Source organism: Erythranthe guttata, chromosome 10, assembly GCF_056151865.1.
Source record: "Erythranthe guttata isolate IM_541 chromosome 10, IM_541, whole genome shotgun sequence".
Lineage (NCBI taxonomy): Eukaryota > Viridiplantae > Streptophyta > Magnoliopsida > Lamiales > Phrymaceae > Erythranthe > Erythranthe guttata.
Window position 1 is genome coordinate 4646695 of NC_142542.1, and position 17695 is coordinate 4664389.

At 34.0% G+C, this 17695-nt stretch overlaps 3 protein-coding genes, 2 long non-coding RNA genes and 1 pseudogene across 5 annotated transcripts; 2 read left to right on the forward strand and 4 right to left on the reverse strand.

Annotated features, from left to right (window-relative positions):
• Window positions 1–2945: 2945 nt before the first annotated feature.
• On the forward strand, window positions 2946–5068 carry LOC105949994 (large ribosomal subunit protein uL30x-like). The gene is made up of 7 exons (XM_088823668.1): window positions 2946–3082; window positions 3629–3813; window positions 3896–3993; window positions 4079–4136; window positions 4301–4380; window positions 4471–4573; window positions 4664–5068. The coding sequence occupies exons 2-7, from the start codon at window positions 3631–3633 to the stop codon at window positions 4877–4879; spliced, it is 738 nt and encodes a 245-aa protein (XP_088679794.1). The 5' UTR covers window positions 2946–3082; window positions 3629–3630; the 3' UTR covers window positions 4880–5068.
• A 1065-nt stretch (window positions 5069–6133) lies between these two features.
• Window positions 6134–7688, reverse strand: LOC105949950 (uncharacterized). The gene is made up of 3 exons (XR_001172147.2): window positions 6785–7688; window positions 6430–6549; window positions 6134–6344 (listed from the first exon to the last, which is right to left on the reverse strand). It is a non-coding gene; the product is annotated as an uncharacterized LOC105949950 (long non-coding RNA).
• Window positions 7689–7905: 217 nt separating this feature from the next.
• LOC148767330 (uncharacterized) lies at window positions 7906–8808 on the reverse strand. Its single transcript, XR_016033833.1, has 2 exons — window positions 8689–8808; window positions 7906–8353 (listed from the first exon to the last, which is right to left on the reverse strand). It is a non-coding gene; the product is annotated as an uncharacterized LOC148767330 (long non-coding RNA).
• Window positions 8809–10334: 1526 nt separating this feature from the next.
• On the forward strand, window positions 10335–11921 carry LOC148767331 (uncharacterized; annotated as a pseudogene).
• Window positions 11922–13169: 1248 nt separating this feature from the next.
• On the reverse strand, window positions 13170–13650 carry LOC148767332 (uncharacterized). The gene has a single exon (XM_088824176.1). It carries the CDS (start codon window positions 13512–13514, stop codon window positions 13293–13295), a length of 222 nt encoding a protein of 73 aa, XP_088680302.1. The 5' UTR covers window positions 13515–13650; the 3' UTR covers window positions 13170–13292.
• Window positions 13651–16336: 2686 nt separating this feature from the next.
• On the reverse strand, window positions 16337–17153 carry LOC105949948 (uncharacterized). Its single transcript, XM_012973252.2, has one exon. It carries the CDS (start codon window positions 16920–16922, stop codon window positions 16716–16718), a length of 207 nt encoding a protein of 68 aa, XP_012828706.2. The 5' UTR covers window positions 16923–17153; the 3' UTR covers window positions 16337–16715.
• Window positions 17154–17695: the final 542 nt, after the last annotated feature.

A 17695-nucleotide genomic window follows, 5' to 3' on the forward strand; every position in this document is an offset into this window, starting at 1 on the left:
AAAAAATAAAAAATTCCAAATATGCAAGACCAAAAATTCAAAAACAAAAAAAACCCTATCACAAGACCACAAAACCACAAGACCAACTCTCATCTTCTCCATCTTCCAAAATCCATAAGACCTTTCTCCTTCCTCCTCCATTAACCCACAAAACATAGAAATTCAAAATCATCAAAACTCAACAAATCTTACAAAGATGGCAAGTATGGAGTCAGAAGACATCAAAATAGAAGATTCTACGATGGAAGAACCCAATAATGTATGCATTTATGGGTTTTTTTAGCTAGAATATCGATTTTCCAAAAAACATCCCGCGCAAACGAATTCGACATGTACAGGTCGAATTTTACAGGAAAAAATCGACATTTAGATGTCGATTTTGAGGTATAAAATTCGACATTTAGATGTCGATTTTGAGGTATAAAATTCGACATTTGAATTTGTGCTATAAATTCGACATGTCAATGTCGATTTTTACCTATGAAATTCGACGCTTAAGTGTCGATTTGTAGCATAGTTTTTCGACACCTTGGTGTCGATTTTTGTTTTTTTCTCATTATTTGTATTTGGTCTTACATGAGAAAATAAAACTAATTTAATTTATGGGCATACTTGTCATTCCATCTTAATAAAATAGAATCTTTTGGAATCTTTCTTTAATTTGGTCTTGCACAAGTGGAATGAGTATTGCATATAGCCGCAGCCTCTAAAAAATCACAAAACTTTGTGGCTAGTTAATCACTAGATACAGTAAAAAATGACTTATGTAGTCAAATATAAAATTAAATATTGTTAAAGTCATCTTCATTTATCAATCATCATATATACGTCAAATTTTGTTTCATCCATAATGAACAAGTTAATTTGTGTGTTCGCTTAATGAATTGATACAAGAATTGCGCAACAATTTACGTTTACAAACTTCGCAGAAAACATGGATTGGACGACAATATTTCACCACTAAACTATAGCATTTGAAAAACATGTCCCTTTTCATTAAAAAAAAATTAAGAAGAAACTTGTACCAAATCGAAAATTTTCAATTCGAACTCGAGGAAATTAAAATCATATCAGAAATCGAATATTTATATATATATATATTCCAATTCCAATTCAAATAAAAAAAAAAAACTCAAACTTTTGGTATTCTAAATGGAAATATTTTGTTCCAACATTAAACTTTTTTGAATCAAATCGAAAAGTCCGTTACAGTTTTCAACCCATAGAGTGACATGTAATGTAAAAATCAACATGCATAATGTAAATATTTTATAAGTTTTGAATCGTTCCGACGGTAGATTTTTGGTTCGGTCTTTTACCCTTTGCACCATACGTGAACCAAAAAATTCGATTTAAAAAAAAAAAAAACCGATATAATGATTACTATTCCGAACCGTTAAAAACCACTCAAGTTTTCAATTTATTGTTATGTTTATGTTTCTTTTGGTTACTTCTAGTAGAACAATGAGTTATGACACTTTCGAATAATAATTTAATTGTTTTTTGTGGTGGAAAACTAGTTTCAAATTCGTAAAAAAACCTGGAGTGAAAAAACTAGTTTAAAATCGAAAAATTTCGAAGCGGAATCGACAAAATTTGAAAATTCCAAATTTATAGTCACCGATAATACACAATACATAATGATATTACAAAATACATAATAATGATATTACAAAATACATAATAATGATATTACAAAATACATAATAATGATATTACAAAATACATAATGATATTGATATTATATGGATATAATATGTATTCCAATTACGCTATTATTATTTTTTTTATTTTTTGAGAAAAAGGGAATTGGAACTCGTGGATTCTGAATAAAAAATATTGCTCAAAAACTTCCGATGATAATTAGTTGAATTCAGAATTTTGTTCCAATTTCTGGTCGTACTAAAATTTTCAGCATCCACATCTTTATCTTAGAGCCTGTTTGGCTAGGCTTATAAGCTCCTAAAAATATCTTATAAGATGTTTAGGAGTTTATAAGTTGTTAAAAGGTGTTTAGTAAAAAAAATGCAAAAGGTCTTATTTTTACCAAAAATAAGCTGTTAGGGAGCTTATAAGATGTTTTTAGAAAAATACTTCTACCCCACCTTTTTTCTTTAAGATCTTATTTGTTTATTTACTAAAACACTTAAAATACAAAATTACCCTCGAATACTTTATTATATTACATGAATACTAATAATATTTATATTTTATCAAAACAACGTATTCTTGTAATCAAGATTAATAATTAGTTAAATATAATTATCGTAACTATCATAATAATTGTAAAAAAAATTATTCTCTATTTATATTTTATATGTATATAAAAATACACGAATATTCTTATTATCTCCATAATAAATTATATTTCTTTCATCTACAAAAAAAAAATTATATTTCTTTTACAACTTTTATTTTATATTATTATATAATTTTATATTATTATTATTATTTGAAAAAATAATTTGTAAATATTATAATAATATTTTAGGAACAAAAGTATTTGAGTCAAATAAGTTTAACAATTATACTCACGTCATGTACTTTTTTGTCATTATAGCAATAAACAGACCTTTTATTTCCAAACACCTGAACAACTTATAAAAACAAAAAATAACTTATAAGCTACATATCCAAACACCTTAAAAAATAATTTTTAAAATAAGATCTAACAGCTTATCAGCTCCTAAAATATCTTATCAGATGTAGGAACTTATAAGATGTTTTAAATAAGCTTAGCCAAACGGGCTCTTATTTGGGCTTCTAAATTAATAAGTTGCAAATAAATAAATGCGCTATTAAAAAATAAAATAAAAAATAACTAAAAATCAATACAAACATATGGGCATTACGAGTTAGGCTATTTAGTATTTGGGCTTACATTATTTGTCCAGAGCGGAAATAAATTATATAAAAAAAAAAGAAATAAATAAAAAAAAGAAGCCCAATTGAATCGGGCCCAAAGAATAAGCCCTTACAGTATATAAACAAAACTAGGTTTAGCCATGGCATTTCTCGGCCGGAGCCTCTCTCGCATACACATTTCTCGACGGAGCTCTCATCGCAGCAGCAGAAACTAAAGGCTAGTTCTTCATTTTAATTTGATCTTCTTGTTTTTATTTCGATTCATTTTTACGTTTATTTAGAGTCTGAATTTTTGTGTATTAATTATTTTTTTTAATAAATAATTGACATTTTGCTTGAACGTAGAGAAATAGCTCGTGATTCTGTGATTAATTTCTGAACAATTGACTGAAGCAAAAATCATATTTAACAAGTAGAAAGTGCAATCGATGCTATTTCCCCCCTTTTTTTCTCTGTAGTGAAATGTTAATTGGAAAAAAAATTATTCATTACTGGCAAATATTTACTTCGATTTTAATGTATATTTATTTTGAAGTTGATTACTTTTCTCAGCTGGTTTTAGTTTGTTTAGAATTGTTTAAGATAATGCAGAAGTTGTATTTCCTCAAAACCTTGTGTAATGTGATGAATTTGTCTATAATTGAATAGAGATGCATTGTTTGTTTATTGCATTGTGATCTCCGATAATTTTAGTTTTGATCCGAGCCGGTTTTGTAAGTCTGATTTTTTCCGATTTTTTCTTGATTTGATTGCTTTTTTATAGAAATGGCTGAGGTTGCCAAGAGTGGTGTGGCGGTGCCCGAGTCTGTGTTGAAGAAGCAGAAGAGGGCCGAAGAGTGGGCCCTTGCAAAGGCAAAAGAGGTCGAAGAGTCGAAGAAGAAGAAAGTCGAGACCAGGAAATTGATCTGCAAGAAAGCTAGGGATTATGCTCAGGAGTATGAGAATCAGGTAATACTTTAATCTATCCTCTGTTTTAAGAATCAAAATCGAATTAGCATTATTTAATATTTTATTGATTTGTTGTGTTTAGGATAAGGAGTTGATTCAGTTGAAGCGTGAAGCGAGATTGAAGGGTGGGTTTTACGTCAGCCCAGAAGCTAAGCTATTGTTCATCGTCCGAATTCGTGGGTAGGCAATTTATTGATTAATAATTGTATTCTCGATTTTACTGTTTATCTTGTCGGTTTACCAATTCTATGTATTAATTTTTCAGTATCAATGCTATGCACCCGACTACCAAGAAAATCTTGCAGCTTTTGAGATTGCGTCAGGTATATATATACTATGTCGGATTTGGTTGATGAAAATAATTTAGTTATGCGTAAAATATTCAGGAAAACTTTGAAATTATTCGATCTTGATTTCTATATCTGGTTTAGCTTCGTGATTTAAATCTTGTATTCTACTTCATGATTTACGTTTGATGTTTTTGTAGATCTTTAATGGTGTCTTTCTGAAAGTTAACAAAGCCACCATGAACATGCTGCACAGAGTCGAGCCTTATGTTACTTACGGGTAAGCTTTAAGCTTCAACCGACATTCATTACATTGTTATATTTAATAAAATAAAATACGACAAGTATTCATTGCATTATATGTTTTCAGATACCCGAACCTTAAGAGTGTCCGAGAGTTGATTTACAAACGAGGGTATGGAAAACTGAACAAGCAGAGAATTCCCTTGACCGACAATGCACTAGTTGACCAGGTTCGTTCAAAATATTCAGAATTTTTTGGGATTTAAATTCTTGATTATTGGTGATTAATTTTTTTTAATCATTTATATCTTTGGAAATAGGCATTGGGCAAGTTTGGAATAATATGCATGGAAGATTTGATTCACGAAATCTTGACTGTGGGCCCACATTTCAAGGAGGCTAACAACTTCTTGTGGCCCTTCCAACTGAAGGCACCGTTGGGTGGTTTGAAGAAGAAGAGGAATCACTATGTTGAAGGCGGTGATGCTGGTAATCGCGAAGACTTCATTAACGAACTCATTAGGAGGATGAACTAAGTAGTTCGTGCAAATTTAATCTCGTATCTCTCGTAAAACCTTTATATCTTATTATTTTCTTGGAGTATTTAAGTTGTTAGAACCAAAGTTTTGTGCTTGAATTATTTTCTTCGAATATTTAATGAGTACCTTCACATTGAATCGAACTTGGTTTTCGACCTCTTTTAATGGATGTGTATGATTTCTGCATTACTTATTGATGTCATCAAATTTTATATGAAGTTGTACGGATATATTTTACTTGAGCAATGATATTAAACTTGTATGATTTTCATATCCGGTTTAGCTTCGTGATTATTTAACTCCCAGTTTCCAGCATGAGGCACGATCTCTCGAACCAGCTGCCTTCGATTCTGAAGTCGGAAACATCTTCGTTTGCGTTGGAAGGCATGAATACACCAACTTGGTTCTTCATTTGAAAGAATGTTAACTTCCTCACACTGAAAAGCATATATTTTTCATCTGAAAGCTTGGCATCTTCTATGTGCAGACATTAGCTGTTATTACATCATCACACACAAGATTGATTAATTACGTCTCAACATTCATAAACATATCATAATCCGAACGCCTTAATGGGCCATATTCCTAGTCAAAACAAGTTCAATTTAAATAGTTTGCTTAATTGAACCAAAAATCAGATTTAAACGTCCGTGCAACTAAATCCAAAAAGTCCGTGCAACTAAATCCAAAAATGTATGATATTCTGGTTGATGGATTTATCGCTAACGGTGATGTAAACGGAGCTCGCGGTTTATTAGACGAAATGCTGAACGAAAACCTGGTCCCTCAGCAAGCAAACGACTCTGGATAAAGTAACAGGCTGTGATCCAAGGCCGTCGTCTCAAATTCAAGATTCACAGCATTGTCGATTTAAAAAAAATAATAAAGGTGGTTGTGTTGGAAACTACAGAGTTGATAGATGCGAAGTGAAACTACGGAAGGGTAGTGAATTGGCTTTCCATGGCTGGAGCTGGACAGACAAGATTATCGATTATAGAATGTTGAAATTTATCAACTGGCATATTTCAGATAGAGGATAAGTGCAACTTCCGAAGCTTGTTTAGGGTCTCATGCGATTTGCAATTGTGTTTCAGTATCTTGTAACGTATGATATGATGAGACCGATACCAATGGTGTCGGTGTCATTTCTTACTAATTAATAAACACGGGGGTTTGTCTAATAACTAATGTTTCTGACGTGCTACTGCAATATGATGAGACATTCTACCTAATGTTGATCACACTCGGTGCTTATACGAAACCAGGAAGAGACACTTTGTTCCGTCTTGATTAATATTGAACAACAGTACAGGACAATTAAGTATCTTACGCAACAAGAATAATGCCATTACACAACCATTCTTCTAAAAAAAAACATACTACATCAAATCAAAACCTGAAAATTTCCAGATAACTCCTTTAATGAATTAACCCAGGTGCGTCTGCCTCAGTTGGCTTCACTCTGTAAACATGAAGAAAAAACATTTAGACCGTAAATCCGAAAACAGCACTGGAACTTAATTGAGAAGCAAATAAATAAACAGTACCTCATCCTTCACTAAATCTTGGAAACGCTTTATGCATTCCTGAACTTTCCATTTCAGGACCTCGAGATTGTTTGATGCAAGTGTTCCAGGATCTCCCAAAACATGAAAGTTGGCAATAACCTAGGCAACGTAAAAATAAACAATATTGGCCAAAAAAATCAGGTTATGACATTGTGTGTAAGAATTAGGATGTTCTACAAACTTCTTGTTATACTTTTACTTCATCTGTCCCAGAACATTCCCTCTATACCAGATGTGCATGCATGAAACTGAAATACTCCAATGATGACGAATAAACAATCAAATCGAGGGGGGAAAAAAAAAACCAAAAATAAAAAATATGCTTTTGTATTACCTTCTTAGTATTTGTCGATGAAGATACAAACTTAACATGTCTCATCTCATAAAGGATATTTAACAGTCTTTCAGAAATCAACATCAGTCTGTCGCTATTAAGATCGCTCAAATCAAAGCAAGCCCTCTCCAAATGCAACAGATTACCATCCCCAAATTTAAATATTGGAAGATTGCCTTTGAACTTAAAACAAACCAACTCGGGCGCATTGACATGAATCCACTGATTATAGCAATCCCAATGTATTCTCCAGGATTTGAATACCAACTTCTTGAGTTTCAAAGATTTAACGTGAATTTCATCCGACACTTAACTATGACTAATTTTTGAAGATTTGGGCATCCTTCAAAAATGGCCCCGTTGTAGTTGTCGTTAGAAAATTCGAAGTCGTGGAGACGCAAAACTTTCAAGTTTGGCAAGATAACACTCTTGGGAAGCTCGAAACTTTCCCCGTAAACGTCCTTAATGCAGAGTGTTGTTAATGAAGAACAATTGATCGAACTTGGAAATCTTGCGCACGGTGTGAAAAACCCGGTAAAAGCTTGTACGTGTAGATGTTTAACGTTCGAATCGACAACGCAGTGAAGAACCTCGGTTACGAATGTAGAGCTCACAAGTGAATGTAACGCGATAGTACATCTTGTGAGCGGAACTCCATAAATTTTTCGCCGATGAAGCATCTCAAGAATATTTTTCTCGAACATAACCCGCAATTTGTTCGGCTCCATATCTTTAATTTTAATGGTAAGGACTTCTGATTTTGCCCAGAAGTCGTAAAAATCTTTGGATACAGCAGACATCTTCATGGCTGATTTTTGGTCGAGGTACGAAAAAATCGTGTATAAAATTTCCGTCGGTAGATTACTCAGTCTATCTTCATCTTCTTTAACTTTCTTGAAAGGCCTGTTGAAATTAGAGTTAGAGAGAAAGATTAAGGGGTTTTTAGTTGGGAATGCAGCGAAGCGAAAGAGAGTCTTGATTGGAAGTCGGTAGAGAAGGGGAGAGAAAACAATTTATATACTGGAACTTGTAACGGTCGAGTCCCGTTCGCGTTCACCCCAACGGCAAATAATAATATGAAATAATTTTGTCAAATTTATCGAAGTTGATGCTTCGATAAAAAGCTCGGTGAAGCATATATAAAAAGGTTCATCTACGTTAGTTCCACGTGAGAAGTTTGAATTTCTTTATGACGCTTCATGTTCGTGAAAATTTTGAAGAGGCTTTGGTTTTGTAGAAATAGAAGGTGGAGCCTTCTTTCCAAAATTTGCGGGCAAAGATGTGTCGTACGAGTCCTTTATCAAAGATGATGCTTCATGTTCTTGGTAATTTTGACCAGCCTTGGGTTTTCTAGAAAAAGAAGGTGGAGTATTCTTTCCGGATGTGTCGTACGAGTCGTTTATCGAAGTTGATGCTTCAACTTGCAATGGACAAATGTTCTGAAGCAGTTCTTCGTTCCGAAGTAGTGCTTAAATCTATTTTACTGTAAGGAATGGATTTAGTAGCAGAAAGTGAAGGAAATTCTTCCATATTCAATATTGACGGTTGTCCTCGTTCATTGTCAGTCAACTGCAACATTTGCTCCAGACATTACATCATTTATCAATACAAATGCAATAAACCAAAAAGAAAGACAACATTTTGAATCATAAACATAACATACATTAGTTATATATAAGTTACCCCAAACAGTATTTCACACAAGCACAAATGTTTTACACGATCAGTATCTCTATAAACGCAACAACCCAAAATTGAACTTTGAACACATCTGAAATACTAAATCAGCAAATTTCACTTTACCAATCAAGTTTTGCACACTACGTGTTCGACGGATTGCCGCATCAATAAAAAAGCCAAAAAACGATTCATATAAAAAATTCAACGTGGTTATTTGAATTTACCGATTTCATCCCTCTGTTGGTGGTCATCTTTCCGGGAAGAGAAAGCTTCAATAACTGAAGAAAACCTAGCTACTGCTGCTAAAGGTGTTGTACGGTACAACCCAAAATGCATGAATCCACTCTTCAACCCATAATATCCGACGTGGCATCCAATATCCGGATTTTAAGGACTCTGCAATTCGATGATTCGCATGCCTACCGTACCACCTGAAAAAAGTAACAAAGCACTCATTTTTGTTGCCCCCAAACCTAATATATTAATAAGGTACGTTTCATTAATTGATGATAAATACTCTCACCACGACACCGTTTTGACTAAATTTTTGCAGCTCAAAATTGTTTCAGACTTGCAGTACGGAAGTAACCAAATAAAACGGGAAAATGTTTTACAGCCTTACTAATTTAGGTGCAAAACCCGTCACTTTTCCTATGGAGCAAAATCTCAAACTTTCTGTTTCTGGAGAGCTTCTTAATGAACCGTCTCGATATCGAAGATTGGTAGGCCGCTTGATTTATCTTACTATCACAAGACCAGATGTCACCTATGCTCTTCATGTACTAAGTCGATTTATGCATGAGCCGCGTAAACCTCACATAGATGCTGCACAACGAGTATTGCGGTACCTCAAGTCAGCACCAGGCCAAGGCCTATTTTTTCCAGCACAAAGCGATTTAAAGTTGCGCGCCTACTGCGATTCAGATTGGGCAGGTTGCCCAACAACCCGAAGATCAACAACGGGATATTGTGTTTTCCTTGGAAAATCGTTGATTTCATGGAGAAGCAAGCGACAAAACACAGTATCTTTATCTTCAGCTGAAGCGGGATATCGATCAATGATAGGAGCATGTTGTGAGATTTCTTAGCTTAAAGACCTCCTGAGTGATTTGGAAACTACACAAACTGAAGCTGCTACACTTTATTGTGATAACCAAGCAGCTTTACACATAGCTACAAACCCGGTCTTCCATGAGAGAACACGACACATTGAAAGGGATTGCCATTTTATTAGAGACAAAATTCAAGATGGATCAATTACCACTACTTACGTCGCTTCAAGAAACCAATTAATTGGCCGATGTGTTCACAAAGCCGTTGGGAAGGATGATTTTGTCGCGATCTTAGTCAAGTTGGGAGTTCTCGATGTTCACTCTCCAACTTAAGGGGGAGTGTTGTGAAATCAACAATATCCACTCATTTAGGAAACTGTATATTTGATAACGTAATATATCTTCTTTTTCTAAAAAAAAGTTAGCGTGCACTCGTAGTTATGTATTGTTATTTGTTAATACTCAAAGACCTCATACACAAATTTATACTCTTATGTTGATGTAAAAAAAAAATATGGAAAAATATATTCAATGGGCCCTAAGGCACGTAAAATTGAAGGAATGATTGAAATCAATTGGAGTCATAATTAATTAGTAGGTAGTTTCCTTTCAGAATAAAGTGAATCTCGGACTTGTATTCCTACAACAACTCCAATTCTCACAATGTCTATATATATTATATATCTCTCTCTTTCTTGTCTATATATGTTCAACATTATTATTCTTATTATAAACCCTAGAAGAAAAGAAACAAACCTATTAATTATTATTATTCCCTGTGAAAATAAAATAAAATTTGCATGGCTCCGTGTGCGAGAATGATGAAAGAAATCAAGGACGAAAGCAGCGTCGAGTATCAAAGACTTGCGTGGGATGCGTTGAGAAAGAGTATCAACGGGTTGGTCAACAAAGTGAGTACCAACAACATCAAGAACATAATTCCGGAACTGTTTGCGGAGAATCTAGTACGAGGTAGGGGTTTATTTTGTCGATCATGCATCAAGTCTCAAACAGCGTGTCCACGTTTCACCGACGTATTTGCAGCATTGGTTGCTGTGGTAAACACCAAGTTCCCTGAAGTTGGGCTCGTTCTATTGCGTAGGATAATATTACAGTTCCAGATTGCGTACAAGCGCAATGATAAGCCAAGATTACTTGCTGCGGTCAAATTTATAGCGCACCTGGTGAATCAGAACGTAGTTCATGAGCTTATCTCTCTCGAGCTGCTCACTTTGCTGCTCGAAAACCCAACCGATGACAGTGTTGAAGTGGCTGTTGGCTTCGTTACAGAATGTGGGGCTTTGCTTCTAGAAGTTTGTCCACGTGGATTGCATGGTGTGTTTGAGCGATTCCGTGGTTTTCTTCATGAAGGAAAACAAATAGATAAACGTGTCCAGTTCTTGACCCAAGGCCTATTTGCATTGCGTAAAGCGAAGTTCCAGGGGTACCCTGCTATTCGTCCGGAATTGGATTTAGTGGAGAAAGAAGACCAATTTACCCATGTTGAGTTGTCATTGGCTGATAAGATTGACCCCCAAATCGCCATAGATGTTTTCAAGGCGGATCCGAATTTCCTAGAGAATGAGAAAATATATGAACAACTGAAGAAGGATATTCTAGGAGATCAAGAAGAAGAAGAAGATTCAGATGATCAAGAATTGGAATCGGAATCGGAATCGGAATTAATAAAGGATGAAACAGAGACGAATTTGATCAATCTTCGAAGAAGTATCTATTTGACGATTATGTCTAGTGTTGATTTTGAAGAAGCAGGGTATAAGCTGATGGAGATAATGGAAACGGAGCCTGGTCACGAGATGGAACTCTGCATTATGCTGTTAGAATGCTGCAGCCAGGAGCGAACCTACATACGCTACTACGGACTCATTGGGCAGCGGTTTTGTATGATGAAGAATATTCACAAGGAAAACTTTGAAAAGTATTTTGTCCACCAATACTCCACCATACATCACCTCGAGACGAATAAAATACGGAATGTGGCAAACTTCTTTGCTCATCTACTTGCCACAGACGCGTTGCCTTGGCACGTTTTGGCGTATATACGGTTGACTAAAGACAGCACAAATTCTTCTTCTCGTATTTTCATCAAGTTTCTCTTCCAGGAATTATCCGAGCACCTCGGAATTCGCATGCTCAGTGAACGTCTGAGTAAAGAAATTTTCGACGAATCTATATTTCCAAAGGATAATCCAATCAACACTAGGTTTGCCATAAACTATTTCATTTCCATTGGACTTGGCGGCATCACAGACAACTTGCAAGACTATTACAAAAACATGCCAAGGCTCGTAATCCAACAACAAAACTCACATGAAGAATCTGAATCTGGATCATTAAGTGATGATGATGATGATAGGCGCGCGAAGAAGAGAAGAAGAAACTAAGGCTACACTCAGGTGGACATTACATGGAGCTTTTAGTACGGTTTTAGTAACATTATTTTAAATTGCACTATATCTTTCTATTTTTTTTCCGCTCGTTTTTCGATATTGATGTGGCTTGAGTATTGAAGAATTTTACCTTTTTTTCTGAAATAATGAAACTTTAATTTATTTAGTGTTTAAGAACTTCTGAAATAGCCAAAATTTATCTTATCCAGGTTAATCTTATCTTGGTAACCAAACGAGGCTTAGTAAACATATTAAGGTCTAATTACAAAACCATAAAGCTCTTAAAATCAAAACAAAGGGTCTAAAGGACTTATTCAAAACGCAAACTCGTTAAATATAGACATTAATCCTCACCTGATCTGTCCTGGTTAATTTCCTCAAGCGAAACGATGAAGGCGTAATCTACATTAGGATACACAGTCACCCCAAAGCTATCTTTCCCAAGTAGAATACTTTAATTTGTGCACCGTACGTGTTTCCTGTGCATCTGCATTGATTCCATCAAATTACAGACCAATGTTTAACGAATCGCTTCGAGCAATTGGTGCACATATATTTTTTCTTGACTACACATAATAACACACACCCCCAATGTGTATATGTGCTTAGTGAATAATTATTTATGTACATCTACGGTTTTAAACCACATGGTGCATTCCACCCGGTGTAAGATCTCATAAGCCGTTTCTGCGCATATATGGCCTACAAAAATAATAAATAAAATTGACAGCAGTTCAGATTTACTGAATATGATTTTGGATAGCGATAATTCCAAATGTACTCGTAAAGTAATTTGTGATACGTTTGTATATAAGTATTTAGATGTTGATATGTAACTACTTTTGTGTTCTGTAAGAGTATTTTGGGATTCGCCTTTCAGAATTGTCCCAATATTTGATGCCCAGAAAGAACAACATATAATTTACACATAAAACACACACACACACATTGGTGTGTGTGCGTACACTATATAAACTGGAAATTTGAATAAATTATCAGAAATCATTATTCTTTAATTAGCAGAGAATTTCTTAAAAAAATATATAAATATATTATAAAATCCCAACTCCATTTTTTAAATTATGCTATTTTAATTAAATTTTATAAGTATTTATTTAATTTAAATTTATTCCCACCAACCTTTTTTATTCTGATGGCTCCAAATACTGGTCAAAATTTTCTCCAGCAAAATCTTCTAGAATGATAAATATTGAACGGAATATCAGTTATGATTATAAGTCATTAAACCACACAATATAAATAAATAAATAAATAAATAAATATACACAGCTGAAATTATTACAGGTAAATTAAACTTAAAAGTTAAATGAAAAAAAGATTGAGAGAAAAAAAATTAAAAAAAAATTACAGGTGATGAATCTGTGAGTTCAAAACCAAACGTTTGGAGCAGAGGGTGCAAAAATAGTTGGTTTTGATTCTGAAGCAAAGTGGGAAGAGATAACAGAATATTCCTCTTGCTTTTATATCTACTGCTTCTACTTTCCCTCCACAGCTAGGGCATTTTCCGGGAGCTCGTTTTCGCCCGATTTCGATCTCCTCTTCTTCGCACACGTACATGATTCGCATGCTAATTCGAGAGCTCTATATTTTTCAATTTGTACCCACTTTTTTTTTTTTTTTTAATTATTTTTTTTGTGTTATTTGTTAAGATATATACATATATATATATATTGTGGAGAGGACTGGTGGGAGGATGACAATATAGAATACCATGTATATATATATATATATATATATATATATATATATATATATATATATATATATATATATATATATATATATATATATAAGCAATGGTTTGGGTTTTTGACTTGTTGCAAATAGTTCTTTGATTTTTCCTAAGTTGAAATAATTATATTAAATCTTGCTCATTGTTGTTAATTATACATGATATAATTTTTATTAATCATCACTAGTTTTGGGGTAAAACCATGCAAAGCTCCCTTGTATTAATTAAGGTAAACGTGCCTAAACCTCTCTGCATTTTATCGAGGAGGAGTAGAAGGGTGTAAATCAGATGGATCGGGTTGGAATTAGCCGTTTTGGAAAAAAACGACTTTAAATGAAAAACTAGTTCCAATTCGGTTCGAAAAAAAAAAATTGGATTCGGAATTTCGGAAATTGAAATGAAACAACTTGTTCCAAAATCAGAAAATTTTGGTTCGGAAGAATTCGGAAATTTTCAATATTTTGTTACATAAAATACAAACTACATAATAATATCGATATTTTAAGCGTAATTTCGGAAAAGAAATCGGAAATTCGGGACTTAAAATCGGATCGGAATCTCATCTATCTTCCAATTTCGATCCAAATAATTTCGGAAAATGGTAAATCGAAATTTGGATTGAAAAATATTGTTAGTTATACATGATAAATTTTGTTTTTGACTGCGCTTTCTCCATTAATAATTGACATTATTGTTTTTTTAGAATAATAATATTGGAGTTTCTTCCAAAGTAAGGTGAAATTGATCAAATAAATTGAAATAAAAATAAAAAAACTGGTGAATATATTTTTTTCTGTCACTATCAATTATTTGTAGTTTTGCAGAAACTGTACAAAGTTTTATTGTAGTGAGAAACTATAGGGTTTTAGGAAAATTCACTATCACAACGTGACTTCTTTCCCAATTCGATCAATTCGTTGTCTGCATTATTTCGTTTTTCATTGCATTTTTGTGCATAAAATTTAAATTCTGCTAGTAGATAACATTTAGTGATTGTCTTAATTATGATGTTGAAGTTAATATATATATTTTTAATTAGTTTACTAATACGTTCACGATTTTGTTGTATGGCCGATTTTGTTGTATGGCCGATACATGCTCGATTACTCGAAATTCCATACATACTAAAGATTCTACACAAAGCCCAAAGACGGCCCAAAGCCAGTTTTGCATTGTCCACTATATTTGATAAAGCGTACCGCCAACCCCACGCCGGGCAAATGTGATTACTACTCGGCCCGGTGTCAGAGGTAGGAGTGGAAACATGTGCCATTCCGTTATATTTTTTCTCTAAATACGCATTTATCATTTTCCATTCCGACTGATTTGATTGTCGGAATAATAACTTTAGAAATACCTTCTCCGATACTCCTTTGTTCAGGTCTCACGGAGCACTTGGGATTTCCTCATTTGCGCTTTTCCCTTTTCGCCATTGTATTCCTATTATTCGTGATAAGGTCATTTAGGCTTCATCGATGGCCGTAGGCCCGTACTTAATTACGGGGCCTTAGTTTCTGTTGTGTGTTTGTTAGTATGAGTATTGACTATTGATAACTGCACATGTTAGTATGTTACCAATTGCTCCTACTAATTAATGAATCGACCGGTGGCAACCGAACGAGGTTTTAGAAATAAATTTGTCGCCAGATGCTAAAATACGTCACTAAATGTCTACTTTTAAAAACAAATGACGGTGGTTGTTGTATATTTTAGAAACTTGGGTTTTTAATTCGGGGTGAAAAATTGAAACAAAATTTTAAACTTGACATAACTTTTCTTTCCGGATTACTAAAGTTCAAATTTTTCGATTATTATGTACTTTTATATTGCAGGTAGCTAAAAAGAAAAATCAATTTCCACCGACTCCGATTTGAAATTTTCACTAGTTATTGCATTACAATTAGGGGTGAAAGTCGGATGGATCGGATCGGAATTAGCCTTTTCGGAAAATTTCCAAAAAAATTCGGAAGTACAAAATCAATTCCAATTCCAATTCCAAAAATTTCGGAATCTAAAAATTCATTCCAATTCCAAAAGGCCCGGAAATTTCGGAATTTCGGAAAAAAATCGGAAATCACATAAGCTTTAAAATTTCAAAACTTACCGAAAATTTCTATAATATTCATAATTTTTCAAAAATAAGAAAATTCACGTCGATAAAAGTAAAACTAATAACTACTAAAATTCAGTTAAAAAAAATAAATAAAAATAAACACAACGTAATATCCAATAAAACTTCAAATAACAATTCATTATGTCAAAATCCAAAAACAAAACTTATAGGTGTATTTTTCGGAAAATAAGTATTATATAATATATATTATTTATAGGTGTATTTTTCGGAAAAAAATCGGATTTTTTCGGAATTAATTTCGGAATTAAATCGGATCGGAAATCGGAAATTCCAAATTTATTTTACATAATTCCAATTCCAATCCAAAAAAATCGGAAAAATTCGGAAATCGGAATTTCGGAAGTCGGAATGAAAAAAGTTGTTCCAAAATCGGAACTTTTCGGATCGGAATCGGCGAAAATTGGAAATTCCGTTCCAACTTGCACCCCTAATTACAATTTTCGAAAATTCCGATTTCCGATTTCTCATAAATTTTCGAAACGAGATTATAATTCCGATTATTTTTTGGAATCAAAAGTGTACTAATTCCAATAAAAATACCATACACAATCATCTGATCATTTACATTGAAAAAAAAAATCAACAGCAAACTTAATTCCTCACATGAATTCCCGTGACCGACTGACGGCGCGTGGATGTAAAAGTGCAAGTACACGCACACAATACGCACACACACACACACACACAATTATTTAATTTCCAGAAAAAAATACAGACTGAATTGATTTTTCAAATTACAATTACTAATGAGAACAAATTACCCTGCAGGCGATGATGATCGATTATCAATCTCAAGGAGATCGTGGATCAATGATGATCGATGAGAGAGCTGATTAATTAAGTAGTAATTAGTACGTAATTACTTACTAATTTATATAATCTCCGACGGAGCTTAATTATATTAGGCATCGTACAAAACGAGGCGCCGGGAACAGAGACTGCAGAAATACTTGCGTTTGAATCTGAAGCAAATTGGGAGAAAGCAGCACCGCCACCGGCTGCTCACGTCCACCGCATGCACCTTTCCGCCGCAGTACGGGCACGATCCCGCCGCCTGCTGCCTCCCCATCTCCGTCTCCTCCTCCCTGCACCCCAATATTACACACATACTTCCACACTCCCACTGCGTGCGTGCGCCTACTGTGTGTTAAAATATATATATATAGGTTAAATTTTTGGGGTTTATTTAATTTCTAAGTTTTTTCATCAGCTTTCGCAATATACAGGGGCTCTTATATATATATGGAGGTGGCCGAACGAATTTCGAGAAGATTCGGCGTATGTTAGCAGCTATCGTGGTTTTTTCTTCGAGGCGGGAGGCTATTGTGCGCGCATGTTAATGGCCATGTGGATCTTTTTATACGGGGACGTAACAGAAGATTGCGTGTGCAGACGTGTATAATGTACGAGAATGGTAATTTTTTGATATAAATAAAAATATATATAAATTATTTTTGTCTTCTTTCGTTTTTGTCGCTAAGCACCCAACGTTTGATTGACAGTCGTCGTTTAATCAACAATACATATATATACTGTTCGTAAATTTATTTTCCGACGTTGCAATTTTATTTCATCTTTGATAAAAGAAAACCCGTAAACCAACTATATAAGTGCGCTGAAATAAATTACAATAGACTAACCATGGTCCATCTGTGACAAGCTGGTTATATTTTTTAATTATTATAAATATTTTTTATGAGGGCCCAAGCCACTAAACGACTCCACGTAAATGATAGGTGACGAAGGGGCCCACTCAATATTGCAAAAGGCCCATTTAGAAGCCCAATAAATTATAGCTCACATTACTTATCTACGAGTTTGTTTTTCTTGGGGGGTTTTAGCTCGTAAATCTCTTTTACCTCGTTTCATGTACGATTAATT